General features: G+C 39.6%; 2 protein-coding genes across 2 annotated transcripts; one reads left to right on the top strand and one right to left on the bottom strand.

The window, feature by feature from the left end:
* The first annotated feature begins 1,493 nt into the window (after nucleotides 1–1,493).
* zbtb2a (zinc finger and BTB domain containing 2a) lies at nucleotides 1,494–3,872 on the top strand. Its single transcript, XM_039681813.2, has 3 exons — nucleotides 1,494–1,645; nucleotides 2,274–2,461; nucleotides 2,559–3,872. Exons 2-3 carry the CDS (start codon nucleotides 2,289–2,291, stop codon nucleotides 3,697–3,699), a joined length of 1,314 nt encoding a protein of 437 aa, XP_039537747.1. The 5' UTR covers nucleotides 1,494–1,645; nucleotides 2,274–2,288; the 3' UTR covers nucleotides 3,700–3,872.
* A 1,197-nt stretch (nucleotides 3,873–5,069) lies between these two features.
* On the bottom strand, nucleotides 5,070–14,404 carry akap12a (A-kinase anchoring protein 12a). The gene is made up of 4 exons (XM_039681697.2): nucleotides 14,201–14,404; nucleotides 12,183–12,282; nucleotides 5,249–12,009; nucleotides 5,070–5,161 (listed from the first exon to the last, which is right to left on the bottom strand). The coding sequence occupies exons 1-3, from the start codon at nucleotides 14,309–14,311 to the stop codon at nucleotides 5,288–5,290; spliced, it is 6,933 nt and encodes a 2,310-aa protein (XP_039537631.2). The 5' UTR covers nucleotides 14,312–14,404; the 3' UTR covers nucleotides 5,070–5,161; nucleotides 5,249–5,287.
* Between the last annotated feature and the right edge of the window lie 338 nt (nucleotides 14,405–14,742).

The raw sequence follows: 14,742 nt of genomic DNA, 5'->3' as shown, positions 1-14,742 counted from the left end.
TCAGTTTATTCACATGCTACAATATCTGATTTTTAGAGAGTTATTGGATTTAATTCACTGTTGAATCTATGTCCTAAATGACTTCTGCTGGAAAATCCAGATTTAGCTGACTGCTGTGTTTTGGAACATGCTGGTTTTGAGATGGTCATTAGCTAGTCAACAATAAAGCCTGGTTTAACAGACAGAGCTTAGATTAAGCCAGGATTAGGGTTTAGTTCAATAAGGACATTTAAGTAGCTTTTATAAACATGCAAACAGCTCAAATTTGCTTTTTAGTCTTGAACTAGGCTCAAGCCTTGTCTGTGAAACCAGGGGTAATGTTTGTGCAAGATTACGCCTGACACTCGTGCTCTAAGGGTTGAACTACTTCAGATTTCATTTATGCGATGAAAGTCGAGTCACTGATGACATCAGTGATGAACCAATAAACCTCAAGCTGAGACTCGGAATGCAGGTTGCCTTGTTGACCTATTGACACAGCACTCCTACATAACAGCTGAATCAGTTCTTTTGTCTTTGGGTTGTTACATTTCTCACAGATTTCTGCTCATTCTAATTCAGATACAAATAAAGAAGAACAGTAAAGATTACTTTTCACTCTCCCTAATTCTAAACTATTTTAAGTCACAGAACACTGTTGACAATACATTTCTGTGCTACTGAATGATTTGGTGTGTGCGTGATCTGATCTGTCTGTATGTGTGTGCGTTACAATGCAACAGCGCATTAGTTTAGAATGGCGATTATCTTATGTGCAATAAGCTGTTTAAAAAGTACATCCTCCCGATGAATTTTGAGCATCCAAATAATCAAACATGCCTCTCAGTATGTGTTTATTTGTCATTTTAACTGTTGGAAATGGAGCGTAAAAGTGGACTTAAAATGTATTAACCTGTTGCGCCCTCTAATAGGCCATGAGTGATGAGCGACTAGTCGATTTAAAGCATCATGACAGCATTAAAGTCGACTAGCGACTAGTCTATGCAACCCCTGTCGTGCACATTATTATTGTTACTTCTCTTTATTCTTACATATATTCTTAAATATTAAATAAAATTCTTCTTCTCGATTAACATCAACTTAAGACTCAGCAAATGCCTTTATATAAAACTATGCTAAAGTAATATTTATATGGCTCTGAAATGTGTACAAATCTTCAGATGCTGCCTTATTTGCCCATGGCGTGAAACTTGGTATCATAATGGGGTTGTATTTTCGTCATCTACAATACTGCAAAAATGTCTCCATTGATTTTTACTTCACAAAAAGGTTTTGTTTTTTGCCTTTGGAACATTGCAACACAGGCCTGCCATCATAAACTGGAATTTCCAGCTGGGTGTTTTATATTTCAGACCTTTATTTACCATTTATTTCACTAGTTTATGCTGCTCAGATTTAACTGTTAACAAATACACCATGACGTGACGTCATGTGACGTTCTAATGCAGCTGATTGATCAGCCTCTTGTGATTGACAGCCGTTCGATCCGGCGCGCGCTCGTGTCATGTGATTTCAAACTCTCCGGAAAACAGCAGCAGCGGTTCACGACTGACTTGACTGGTACTGCTGTTTCGGCGAAGAAGCTTCCTCTGTTTTTCAGCCAACAAACCAAACTGAATAAGGCATTAGATTTCTTGAAAGAACGGTAAGTGACGCCTCAATGGTCTTATTTGAAACAAGTGTTTAATAAACCGGTTGTCGGCGTTTTTACCCTAGTAACGATGAGCACTATTGATTACTCACGGATCCTGTCTGAAAATTATTAATACTTTGACCTTTTTCTTCTTCACGTGGCTTTCGTTATCGGAAAACGAACCATTTTTAATCTCTCTGTTTATTATTCGCTCATTAATAGGTGTAACGTTATTTTATTGGGTTCATTGCTCGAGCGCGTGTTTCCTATTTGTCCGAGGAAACTTTTGTACTCGGAGTTCACCAACATGGGCGGAGCCTTAACAGTAAAAACACACACATACACGCACACACGAGTAGCCTCAAAACCTGTTTAGACATTTAAGCCAGACTTCTGCCACTTTAACATATTTAGGACATTATACAGTCATCATAGGATGTTTTTACATTTAAAATATTTTGCAGGTGAGGAATGTCAAAATATTTAAAATATTTTGCAGGTGTAGGTAAAGAGAGAGACAAGTGAAGTGCATACATACTAAATGTAGTTTTGGTGACCAAAATGTAATAAAATAATGAATGTGGAGCAAGATAAATTGATTGATCAGGAGAAATCTTTTGAAATCCTGATGATTTTTTAGTTTTAGGTGGGAAAAATGGATTTAGCACATCATGGTCTTGTGCTTCTGAAGCGTCTCAACGCTCAGAGAGAGTTTGGTTTCCTCTGTGACTGTACTGTGGCCATCGGGGATATACTTTTCAAAGCCCATAAAGCCGTTCTCGCTGCCTTCTCAAACTACTTCCGTATGCTGTTCATCCATCAAGACAGGTAACGTGAACTTGATTGCAAAAAGTCCTAGTACATTAATTACATTATTTCAGAGGAGACCAGGATTTAAATGACCCTTTCTGCTTCTCTTTTGTAGTGACTGTGTTCGACTGAAGCCTTCAGACATACAAGCAGATATCTTCAGCTACCTGCTTAACCTAATGTACACTGGAAAATTTACCACACAGCCCATTGACCCCCTTCGCCTTGAGCAGGGTGTCAAATTCCTGCATGCTTACCCCTTATTACAAGAGGCAAGTCTTCTTATAAATCCAGAGTCCCAGTATGTACCTTTGACAAACTCACTTTATGGTATACAGATACCTGATCAGACATGCAGCCGACACAATAAAAGATCTAAGGGGGATGTTTATGCTACAAACGGTGAAATCACCGGCCAAGAATTTTCCGATATGGATTATAGATCTCCACAACCTGTCGGCATTGAGTCACCCACCCAGAACCCTGCAGCATCGGTCGTCCAACACCTCACATATGGCATAATGAGTAGAAGTGCTTCCTCCAGGAAGAATTATGGCTGCAATTATTGTGGAATCCGTTTTAACCAGAGGTCCAAGTTGAAGGAGCATCTACTAGTCCACACCAGCCAAGCAACTGAGCCACAAATGTCGTCATTCATGCAAAATGGTCACACTAATGAGCTTGAAGGTCAGGAAATGGAGGAGGAGCTTTTGCATGCTGACAGTGACGTTATTAGTGATACCGATCAACAGGTGTGGATGGAAGACACCCCACCGCCCTCTGAAATTGCTGATATAGACAACCTGGAGGGCACCGAGATGGGTCGTGAAATGAAACGCCGAAAATTTGAGTGTCCGACCTGTGCTCGCAAGTTTATTCAGAAGAGCCACTGGCGTGAGCACATGTACATTCACACAGGGAAGCCGTATAAGTGCAGTGCTTGTGGAAAGAACTTCTGCAGAGCGAACCAAGCATCTCGACATGTTTGTTTGAGTCAGGACTCAGATTCATACATTATGGTCAACAAACAGAGTTTGGTTCTGTGTGGTGGAGAAGACAACAGTCAGGTGGAAGCTCTCTTCCAGTCTTCAGAAAGACCCTATAAATGCAGCATGTGTGCAGCTCCTTTTGCAAGTCCTTCTGAGGTTCCCAAACATCAGTGTTTGCCTGAGAGTGAAGCTGTACCACTGGCAGAAAATTCAATGGGGGATAAGGACTTAGAAACAACCACTCCTGAAGTGACCAGTCCTTCTTAAAATGTCACGCTAAAGCAGTATTAGTCCTTTTCAGTGCCAATATTTAACTTTTTTTGTGTGTGTTTAAAGGTCCACTCCATTTTTCTTTCATGCTTATTTTTGTTTGGTGTTTTTTTTTTTGCTGCTAAAATGTTTGTGGATTTATTTGAAACTAATAAAATGGCAAAACTATATGTACTGTTTCCCATCAAAAACAAGTTTCTTCATCCTGTTGCACAAAGTTGAAAAATAATCGAGTTGTCTTATAAATCAAGACAAACATTGGTGAAGTATTTTTTATTTTATTTTTTTTATAAAAACTTGAAATATAATTTGTATTAAACCATACATTTTGAAATGTTTCAAAATACAAGAACAATACCATACTCCTGTATTTGGTTGATTGTTAATATTACAACTTCTTTGAAGATGCATAGCCTGTATAGTCAAACACTTCCTTCCTAGGAATATATTAGAATCAGTTAAAATGTTTCTATCAGTATTTTAGTGGCTTATTCTGTCAGGCCAGACGCTTTCAAACCCCCACAATACAGTAAGGCAGCTTATATAATATTAAAAAAAATGCATTAAAATAGTTTAATGATCTTAGAGAGTACAGAGTGTATTGATCTTCATTATATGTAACATTTATATATGTTAAGTGCTTCCCTGAGGGGGACAAGCCAACATTAGTATGCATGCTTTTGATGCCAACAATAATGACATTTTCTTGAATTATAAAAATATAAACAAAATATAAACATATTTTGTAACAATGTCATATCGCAATATGGACAACAAAAATAAAAAAATGTGTTTGATCAGATTTTAACTTTGTAAAATATCTTTGTAAAACAAATTAAACAATCTGTCATTTTCTGTTACAAATTAAGTGACTGATTCTGACTGAATACTGTCTAAATGGAACGTGATTGTGAAGTTTAAAATTTCAGTGCTTATTATAGCTTTGGTAAAGTGTACATCATATTTAGAATGTCATAGAAATTCCTCCCAGAAGTATAACGAGGCGTATAATGGTTCAACATAAATTAACCTTTGACCTCTTTACTATTTAATTAGTACATATCTTAACACACCAGGCAACTGCATTTGCCTTCAACAATTGACTTGAATTTTCCTAAACTAATACTAAAATGATGTGTGATAAGCTCACTCTAATGTAAGAATCAGCACATAAATAAATTATAATACATTGACAAATATCCTCAGTATGAATATGACGAAATAGCTGCTTTTCAAGGGTTTCATATGTTGACATATTTTCTGTCAAAGAAAAAAAAAGTAGTGATTGATCAAAGAACAGCCTATCTACTGAACAACTAAACTTAATGGGATTTTATTGATGCAATTTTATTTCTCAGTGGTTTGGTCATTTCTTTGTTGTGAGAAATGTGAGTCCCAGGTGAGCACACATCCTTTTCCAAGTGTAAAAAGTTATCATCTGTCCTTGTTAAATTTGCACCTGAAATCATAAAATCATTGTTATTCATTTTAAAGAAAAATTAAATAAATTACTGGCAACTAAATGAAATATAACGAAATCACTTACTAGCTCATAATATATTTCATTTGGTTTAGCATGCCACTCTCAAATTGCGGCATCAGATGTTTGTTTAGCAGCCGTATCTTGGGGTGTTACATCTGTGTGTGTCACTAGACCCTGGGAATCTCCAATATTATCTACAGCATCCTCCCACACATCATCTTCAACCTCTGATTGAGGTTCTGTTGAAGTAACAGGCTCGTGTTGCAAGGGACCCTTGGCATTTTCTTCAGGTAAAATTGGTGTCTTTTCCTCTTTTGCTGCTGCTAGTAGTGGTTCAACATCTTCAGGCACAACTGTAGCCTCTGTCTTTTCTTCCTTTTTTTCCTGTTCAACCATCTGCAACATTGGTTCCTGTACCTCTGGTGTCACAACAACAAGCGCTGCAGCTGCTACCTCTACAACTGGGCCAATGGCTGTTGTCACCATCACAGGGGCTAAAGCAGATGTCTGTGTTGAGGGTGTCTCTATCACTGCCACAACTGGTGTCACTTTTACCAAAGGCACAACTGGAGCTGAAGCTACAGGCACTGGTGTCTCTGCCACGGACACTGTTGGCTTTACTGCTTGAGTTTCTACTACTGTGCTCACAACTGTTTCTGCTGCTGCAGTCACTGGTGGTAGAACTACTGGAGGTGCAGCTTCTTTTACAGTCACTGAAACCAGAGCTGGTGTCTGTACCACTGGGATCGTAACAGGTCTCTCTACTACTGTCATTGCAGTTGGTGCTTCTTGTACTTGGCTCACAATGGCCCTTTCTGCTACTGGAGTCACAGTTGATGTTATCTCTGGGGTCACAACTGGTGTCTCTGCCACGGACACTGTTGCCTTTACTGTTTGAGTTTCTACTATTGTGCTCACAACTGGTTCTGCTGCTGCAGTCACTGCTGGAGGTGCAGCTTCTTTTTCAGTCACTGAAACCAGAGCTGGTGTCTGTACCACTGGGATCGTAACAGGTCTCTCTACTACTGTCATTGCAGTTGGTGCTTCTACTATAGCTTCTTGTCCTAGGCTCACAACTGCCCTTTCTGCTACTGGAGTCACAGTTGATGTTATCATCTCTGGGGTCACAACTGGTGTCTCTGCCACAGACACTGTTGGCTTTACTGCTTGAGTTTCTACTACTGTGCTCACAACTTTTTCTGCTGCTGCAGTCACTGCTGGTAGAACTACTGGAGGTGCAGCTTCTTTTACAGTCACTGATACCAGAGCTGGTGTCTGTACCACTGGGATCGTAACAGGTCTCTCTACTACTGTAATTGCAGTTGGGGCTTCTACTATAGCTTCTTGTCCTAGGCTCACAACTGCCCTTTCTGCTATTGGAGTCACAGTTGATGTTATCTCTGGTGTCACAACTGGTGTCTCTACCAGTGCAACTGAAGTTGGTTTTACTACAGCAGTTTCAACTACTGGGATCACAGCTGACATTTCTGCTGCTAAAGTTGCTGCTGGTGTAACTATAGTTGCTGCTTCTGTTAGAATGACTGAAATCTGATCTGGTATTTCTGCCACCTGTGATGTCTCTGCCACTGCAATCGAAGATACTGCTGGAGTTTCTACTACTAGGGTCATATTTTGTTCTGATGCTACTAGAGTTTCAGCTGATGTAGTTAGTACAGAAGATACAGTCTCTGGTACTGTCTCTGGAATTATAGCTGGTATCTCAATGACTGGTGTCTGTGTAACTGCAGCTACAGTTGGTTTAACTGATGTGATGGAAGTCACCGGAGTTTTAATTACTTGGCTCACTGTTGTTTCTGCAATTGGGGTCACATCTAGTGTAACTTCTGGAGGTACAGTTTCTGTCATTGAAGTAACAGCCGATGTCTCCGCCACAGATGTTACAGCTAATGACATTATTACTGGACCTACAGTTGCTGACTGTACTGCTGGGATCTCTACTACAGGGGACACATTCGTATTCTCTATCACAGCTGCCACTAGAACTGGAGTTGATTTTACATCTGTGAAAGAAACAACTGGTGTTTCTACAACTGCTGCTTCTGCTACTGTAGTCACAACTGCTGCACTGAAGACTGAAGATGCAGCCACTGTCCCTAGCACTGAATCAAGATCTGGTGTTGGTACCACTGGAATCACATTCTGTATGTCTACTACTGGGGCCACAGCAGTCCTCACAATCACTGATTCAACATTTGGTGTTTCTGCTGCTACAGTCACAACTGGTGTGTCTTCGACTGATGCTACAACCATTGACTCTTTGCCTAGAGTTCCAAGTTGTGTTACTTCATCTAGAGGTGTAGCTGGTGTCACTACCACAGAAATAACAGTAGGCACCTCCTCCTCTTGTTCCTTGATCACTGTTGTCAACACTGACGTGTCAGTGTCTATGTTTTGATTCTGGGGAGTTACAACAGAATTGAGAGTATCAGTCGTCTTTGCCATAGATGTAACCACTAACGTTTCTACTTCAAGTTCAGTAACCACTGATGTGACAATAGGTTTCTCCACTTCCAGCTCAGTTACAACAGCTGTCTCAACTTTAACTTCTGTTACCACTGGCATTTCAACCTCTGGTTCTGTCACTTCAAGTGTCGCAGCTCTGAGTTCACTCACTACTTGTGTTTGTATCTCAGAAACAGAAATGTCTGGCATTTCTGCTGTAACTTCGGAGCTCAATGGTAGTACCTGTGCCATGTGAGTTGCTTCCATTACTGCTGGAATTTCATCTTTAATTTCTGCCTTGTCTAACTGTAACTCATTTGACAGTGTCGTTTCAATCAGCTGTTCAAGAGGTTCACATTTTAGCCTACCATCTTCATCTGCTTCATTCATGTGTTCACTCACATTACTAACTTCCATTTGTGCAGCAGTATCGTTTTGTGCAAGCACTGTGGTTGCAGCCACTTCAATCACAGTCGTCCCCGAGTCATACTTTTCTGGATCCGATTTGGGAGCAATAGCCATCATAACCTTTTCTTCTGGAACTGCTGTTTCTTTCATTAATGTTGCTACGGCTTGCTCACCATCTATTGCTTCAGCATGAACTACAGTCATTTCAGATGCATCACCCTCTTGTTCTGTTGGCTCTGATATTGCGAGTGCCTGTGCTACTGGTTCAACCACTGCAAGTTTCTCTGTCCCTGAGTGTTTTGTTGTGTTCTCAATAATGGCAACCATCTCTAAAACTTTACCAGTCTTAATATTCTCGTTTGTCATTGGCTGTTCATTCTCTTTGGGCGGTTCTGGACTATGTTTGGTGTCTTCACTGCACTCCACTGTTTGAGAACCCACTATTTCTATTGGTACAGGTCTTGCTTCAACTTCTGGCAATGCTGTCTCTTGAGGTGTCAGCATGACTTCACAGCTAGTATCGAGCTCTGCTGGTGTTTCTATCTGCTCAGATACATCTTTTGAAAACCTAGGAACAACTGTGTCTTCTCTAATTTCATGAACCGTCTCTCCATTTTCAGTATCTGCATCAACTGTTATTTCAGGAGATTCATCAGTAGTATTTGCATCAGCAGAAACTTCTTGATTGTCTGTTTCATTGCTTTCAGTATTTGCTAAAAGTTGCTCTTCTTTTACAGCAAGTTCCTCTACCTCTTTCACAAAAATCCTGTCCATTCTGTCACTTGCACTGTCATCCCCTTTGTTATTATCCATGTCTGTATCAATGTCTTCTTTATAGATCTCTTCAGCCTGCTCAACTAATACCGATTCTGGAAGTGACACCTCCTTGGCTGGCATCTGTTCTCTGGATAATGATTCCTCTATAGCTTCTGAAATCTTTTCAGCCATTTTCTCACTGATGTCCTCTACAGTCACTGCTGATTCTCCTGCTAAAAGGACTGTATCTTTCGGGCCAACTTCTACTTCACAGACATCAACTTGTATTGATACAACTTCTGCTTCTAAATTGTATTCTAACTCCAGTGTCTCGGCCACAATGTGATCTGAACTTATAATACTCTCTTTGCTTTCCAGACACTCCTCCACTGAGGCTATCATTTCAATTTCCTCCTCAGGGACATCTGAGGTTTTACTTGTAGTAGTGTCAGAAATGTTGTCTACAACGCCATGTGTCAAAGTTTCAACAACTTCAGCGAGTGCAGCTTGCTCAAACTCAGCAGGTGACAATTCAACATCTGGTAGCTTCAGCTCTTTTTCAGGTTTAGCAGCTAATTGTTGTTCATAGACCGGTTCCTCTAACTCTGGATACAATGGACACTCTGTTTCAGGAAGATTTGTGTAGTCTGACATAGCCTGGTCCAGCCCAGCTTCACTTTGCATTGTGTCAATCATTTGTCCGAGTTCAACACCAGTTGTACATTCCTCTGTTTTGCCCTCCATATGAGTCTCCTCTGATTCTTCCATTAAAGGCTCTTCCACTAATTGAATGACTTGCTCTATGTCCAGCTGTGTTTCAGTGCCAGATTCTTCTTCATTCACAATTATTTCCTGATACTCAGTCTTCACATACTTGATTTCAGCTTCATAGACCTCATCTGTCACATGTCCTGCAGCTTCAGGTTCATCTGTTAAGTTATCAGAAACGAATTCAGTTGGGACAGCATCGCTCACTTCAGGTATTGCCTCCACTAAGTGTGCAGGGAGATGCTCTTCAACAGACTCTATTTCCTGAGATACTAGACCTGTACATATTGCCGTTGCTTCAGTTTTCTTATGTGCAACCAAAACCGTTTTTTCCTCTTGAGTGTAGGACTGTACAATATAAGGTGAACTTGACACGGCCAGAGATTCTTGTCTTTCATCTTTTGTAGTTACTGATTGAACACTTGGAGTCATGCAGATAGATTGAATAGCTTCCTGTAGGATCACATCTGATGTTTGTACACTATATTCAGCCGACACTGGTGTAACATGTCCAGATGTCCAGGGTGATTCAGTTAGTTGCGAGACTGCCGAGACCATTTCAGTAGTGTCATCCCCAATGAATTGTTCACTTGCTGGTTCTGGGGCAGTGACCGCATCAGCTGTCAACTCCACAATGTCCTCAGATAAGGTGTCATCCTGTGTTGTCCACTCAGCAGATGATACTGGTGTTACAATGCTTTCCTCAATGATGCCTTCCTCTGGTATATCACTCAGTTGTTGATGTTTGCTCACAAAGTCTGTGAGTTCTTCAAAGTCCTCTGAGAGACCATGTATGACGGTTGGTCCAGTGTTACTTGAAATTGTAGCTGCAATTTTGGGAACTAAGTCATTGGATGTGTCCTTTTCTAACACTTGTAATGCCATCTCTGGCTTCTCGTGTTCTATTGTTATTTCAACTCGTTGTTCATTCACCTCCTTCAGACTCTCAGGCTCAATTATTTCATACTCAGACAGGGGAATGATAGCTGGGGTTTCATCATCTTCATCATCTGTTTCATTATCCCTAGCAGCCTCATCGGAGGACGTTTGTTCTTGCCTTGCTTCGGATTTTCTTTTTTTATGCCCTGGAATAAGTTTCTTCTTAGAAAATGAATCGTCTTTGTTCATCTCACTGTCTGAAGGTATCTGCTCAGGGGTACTACTTTCTCCAGTTCTGACCTTTCTCTTTGGGGTGACCATTTTTTTAAACATTTTCCATGTGGATCCCATTTCTCCCTCTGCAGGACTTCCTGTTTGTTCATTAGATGATGTGAGATGATCATAATCAAATGAACTTCCAAGTGGAGAGTCAGTTGTCTTCTCATTTTCTTCTCCTTTGTCTTCCGTTTCATTCTCATTTGTTTTTCTAGCCCTTTTTTTAGAGGAGCCACCACAAATCAGTGCCTCCCAGGAAACGGTGGTGTCAGATTTCTTTTTGGACTCTTGAGGGCTTACATCAGCAACCAGCTCCTCTTCAGCAGGTTTTGGTTCCCCAATCGCCGGTTCCTCATCTTTCTCTTTCTCTTTCTCTGTCACTTCCATGAATGCCTTTGGCTGTTCAGAGACTTGTTCCTCTGCCTCGATCACCTTTTCTGCAGCTTTACTTTCTCTCTGCTTTCTTGTGGAAAATTTCCTAAAAAGTCTTTTAAGTGGACTTCCTTCAACCTTATCTTTCTCTATAAAATTCAGAAGCTCTCCTTCAGGTAACAACGTGTCATCGGCTTTCTCCACTGAATCTTTTTCTTCCTCTGATAAAATATAAGGGATATCAATACACATGCATTTACTGTCCTCACGCTCAGCATACTCTGTATCAGTTTTCTCAATTCTTTTGAGTTCGTCTTCCTTGCTCTCTTTCTGTATTTCCTCTTCTTTCTTTCTTTTTCTTAAACTGGCAAAGATACCCTGTGTAAAGAATTGCTTGATTGGTGACATTTGTTCCTCCGGCTCAGGACTTTCTTTTGCCATTTCTTTATCAGGTGTGTCCTCCACATGATGTTCCACTAACTGTATGTCCGGATCCGTTTCATTGTCTGTTTGCTGAAAGGGTTCTGCTGCATCAGGCTGGGAAAACGCCTCACTTTTGTGAGTCTCGTCAGTCGTGTTTTCATTTGCTGCCACTGCGCTGTTTTCTTGAGTGTCATTGGAGTCCTCTGAGGGACTTGCAACTCTTTCTTCTTGCTCATTTGCTTCAGTCTTTTCACATGTGTCTTTTTTTAGGGTAAACTTTAATCCAACAAATCTGAAGATTTTTTTGAAGCCAACTTCATTGATATCATTCACTTGGTTGTCCTCCTTAGGTTCTTCACCATCCGCATTGACCATCTCTGTGCTCTCATTCTTAATGTTTGGTTGAAGAGCATCCATTTCCTGAAGATCTTCAGTTGTTTCTGTGCCATCTTCTTTCAGAGTGACAAACCCTGAGCCAACTAACAAAAAATAAATAAAGAAAGAAAGAACGTTCAAGAAAGTTGAGTACATATGCTATATATGTGTGTGTGTATGAAGTATTTGTGCTTGGATATTTAAAACTATATATGCGCTGTTTTCATTTCAAATTAGAAACAATGAGGGAGAATACCAATAACATAGTACCACCTACCATCTGCAAGTACTCTTTCCTCATAGTGCCCATTTAATTCATCTGCATGGCTCCTTGTCTTTACATTCAAATTGGAGATCTGTCCATTTTTCTGTAACAACTAAGCAAAAGACAGTACAAATTAAGGAGTGACCAACAAGGTAAACAATGGATTTAGCTATAAATTTAGCTTATGACTCATAAAGGAACAATAAATAATGTCAATTTACATTGTAAAAACATTACACAAACTAAAATAATACAAAATGATGCTATAAATGTCTATTGTCTCAAAGTATATAAGATAATGAATAATGAACAGCAACATACTCAAAAGGTTATGGTTAAAATCAGTCGGCTCAGTCTGGCCAAAAAATTAATAAATAAATTAGTACTGTAGTGACAGATTGAAGTTAGTAAATTCCCCAAACATTTTTCAAAGGTTATCACAATATCATTTGACTACATTTGCTTAATGTTAACCACCTTATCACAATGTAGTTTGAAGGAGAGGTCTCTTGGGATAACTAACAAAATAAATGAACACATTCATGGAATCCGAGTATCAGATACTGTAGCTCTCCTTTGACTAAAAGCCATTTCACAGACTTCCTGTTAAACCATGGCTGACCTCATCATGTTTTACATGGAAAATCAATGCACCCAGTACAGTAAGGGAAAATTCTACGAATCCTTTGGGAATAAGAGCACTACAAATATCCCTATCCATTTATGTGCACACATTAGTCCAAAACAACTGACAAAACCAAACAGAGTTGTGATATGTTGAAATAAACCGTCTTTCAAAAAACAAAAGGAAATTGCATTTTAAATTCTTAACCTACACATTTAATACAATAATTCAGATGAACAAGAAAACAAACATCAAAGGCCAAACCAGTAATTCAATCCACATGATAAGAAGCAGTGTAGTGATTAAATAGCCTACTTTTAAATCGAATTTAAAGTTTAGAGTCCGGGTGTAAAAGAATTTACCATATCCTTCAAAAGCCATGGGGAAGCATCAATTATTATGGTTACTGTATTATTATTGGCACTTGGCAGATGATTTGTACATGTGTGTGATTTTATCCGAATATGTCTACTCCTGCAGTTCACATGCCACAAGATGACAGATTCTTCCTCAATGTCTTTCTTTAAAGTAAAGAACCAGACAAAATAAAGAAAATGTTCCAGAATTTAGATAAGATAAGATAAACTATCTAATCTGAACTACCATGTCTAATGCAAATTTTGTTCACTAAAGTGTATTTAGGCCAAACACCTATAAATAGGACAAAGTCACCAAATCTTTTTCCTTTCAACCTTTGACTTACTGCAAAAATAGCTGCAGCTGAGGATATTGGATTTTTGACATTTGTTTTTTTGACATTTATTTTGACATTTCCCCCCATAAATAACTAATACATTTAGAACATCAAGCATGTGCGATCAGATGTTTGTTTCTTCTAAACAGCAATGAGATTGAGATCAAATGGAGATTATAGCTTCAGTCTCAAATTTTTCTTATGAGAGAAGCAATGTGTCCACTCTGTAGTTTCATTATAGATGTCAACAATGTCTCAAACTGTGCTCAAATTTGCCAAAACACCAAAGACTGCAATCAAAATTCATACTGTATTTATGAAGTCACATTTCTCATTGAATGATCAAGACTAAATTAACTGCTATCCCCATTAATTTTATGACTCTATACATAGGCTACTCTCAACAAATGTCTCATTTGATTGTATTTCATGTATCTCTCAAGGAGAAACAAGGATAACTGAGAAATCTCTTCTCCCGAGCTAAAAAAAAGGAGCAAACACTGAGCAATAATTTGGTCCTCTGTCTACCAATCAAACATTCTTAACATCATATGCATGTTCTGCATTAGCTACCTCAGAAATGCTATCTATGTAGGCAGCTCGCTATGTTTTGAGATGCAGCCCTTGCGTGTCCTTAGATTCAGAGATCGTGCCTATGAAAGTTTGTGAAGCATTTCTCAGCAAGCAGGAGACTGATTTCAAGTATTCTACCTTGTCATCGGCACTGCCGTCCCCCTGAGCCTCGCTCGCTGCTGCAGTGCCAGTGAGTTCCTCCGCCTCGTCCTCCTCGCATCTGCTGCTGGATGATGCCGTAACTCCCATTTTTCACAATCCTTCTCTTCGCTTTCTTCCCTTTCACCCAATGCAACTGCAAAGCGAAAGAGAGGATATCCAAAGATGAGTGCTGAGCGGTGGTCGGACTCAGAAGTGATGCAGTTTGGCTCGATACAAACTCTTTTAGGACGCATCCTTCCTGCATCACATGAACACACTGGCACGCCTCGACGGATCAATGGAGAGAGAACGAGAGTCCTGGGATGACCGAGGGACAACCAACTACAATGAATGTATTTATAAGAATAATTACGCTTAATTATGCTTCTCGTGTGTTTTTATGTATAGTCCAATGATTGCATTAGCTTAAAGCTTTTAAAAACAACTCATGTCGTAGGCTAAAGTGGAATAGCTACTATAGCCAAATGTTTTTTTAGACAAGACAAACGTTACGTTAATTTCAAAGTTGAAAAAGAAAA

Source organism: Pimephales promelas, chromosome 15 (assembly GCF_988280905.1).
Source record: "Pimephales promelas chromosome 15, fPimPro1.hap1.1, whole genome shotgun sequence".
NCBI classification, from domain to species: Eukaryota; Metazoa; Chordata; class Actinopteri; order Cypriniformes; family Leuciscidae; genus Pimephales; species Pimephales promelas.
The sequence above is the reverse complement of the archived record's forward strand: the minus strand, read 5'-3'. Positions and strand labels throughout refer to the sequence as shown.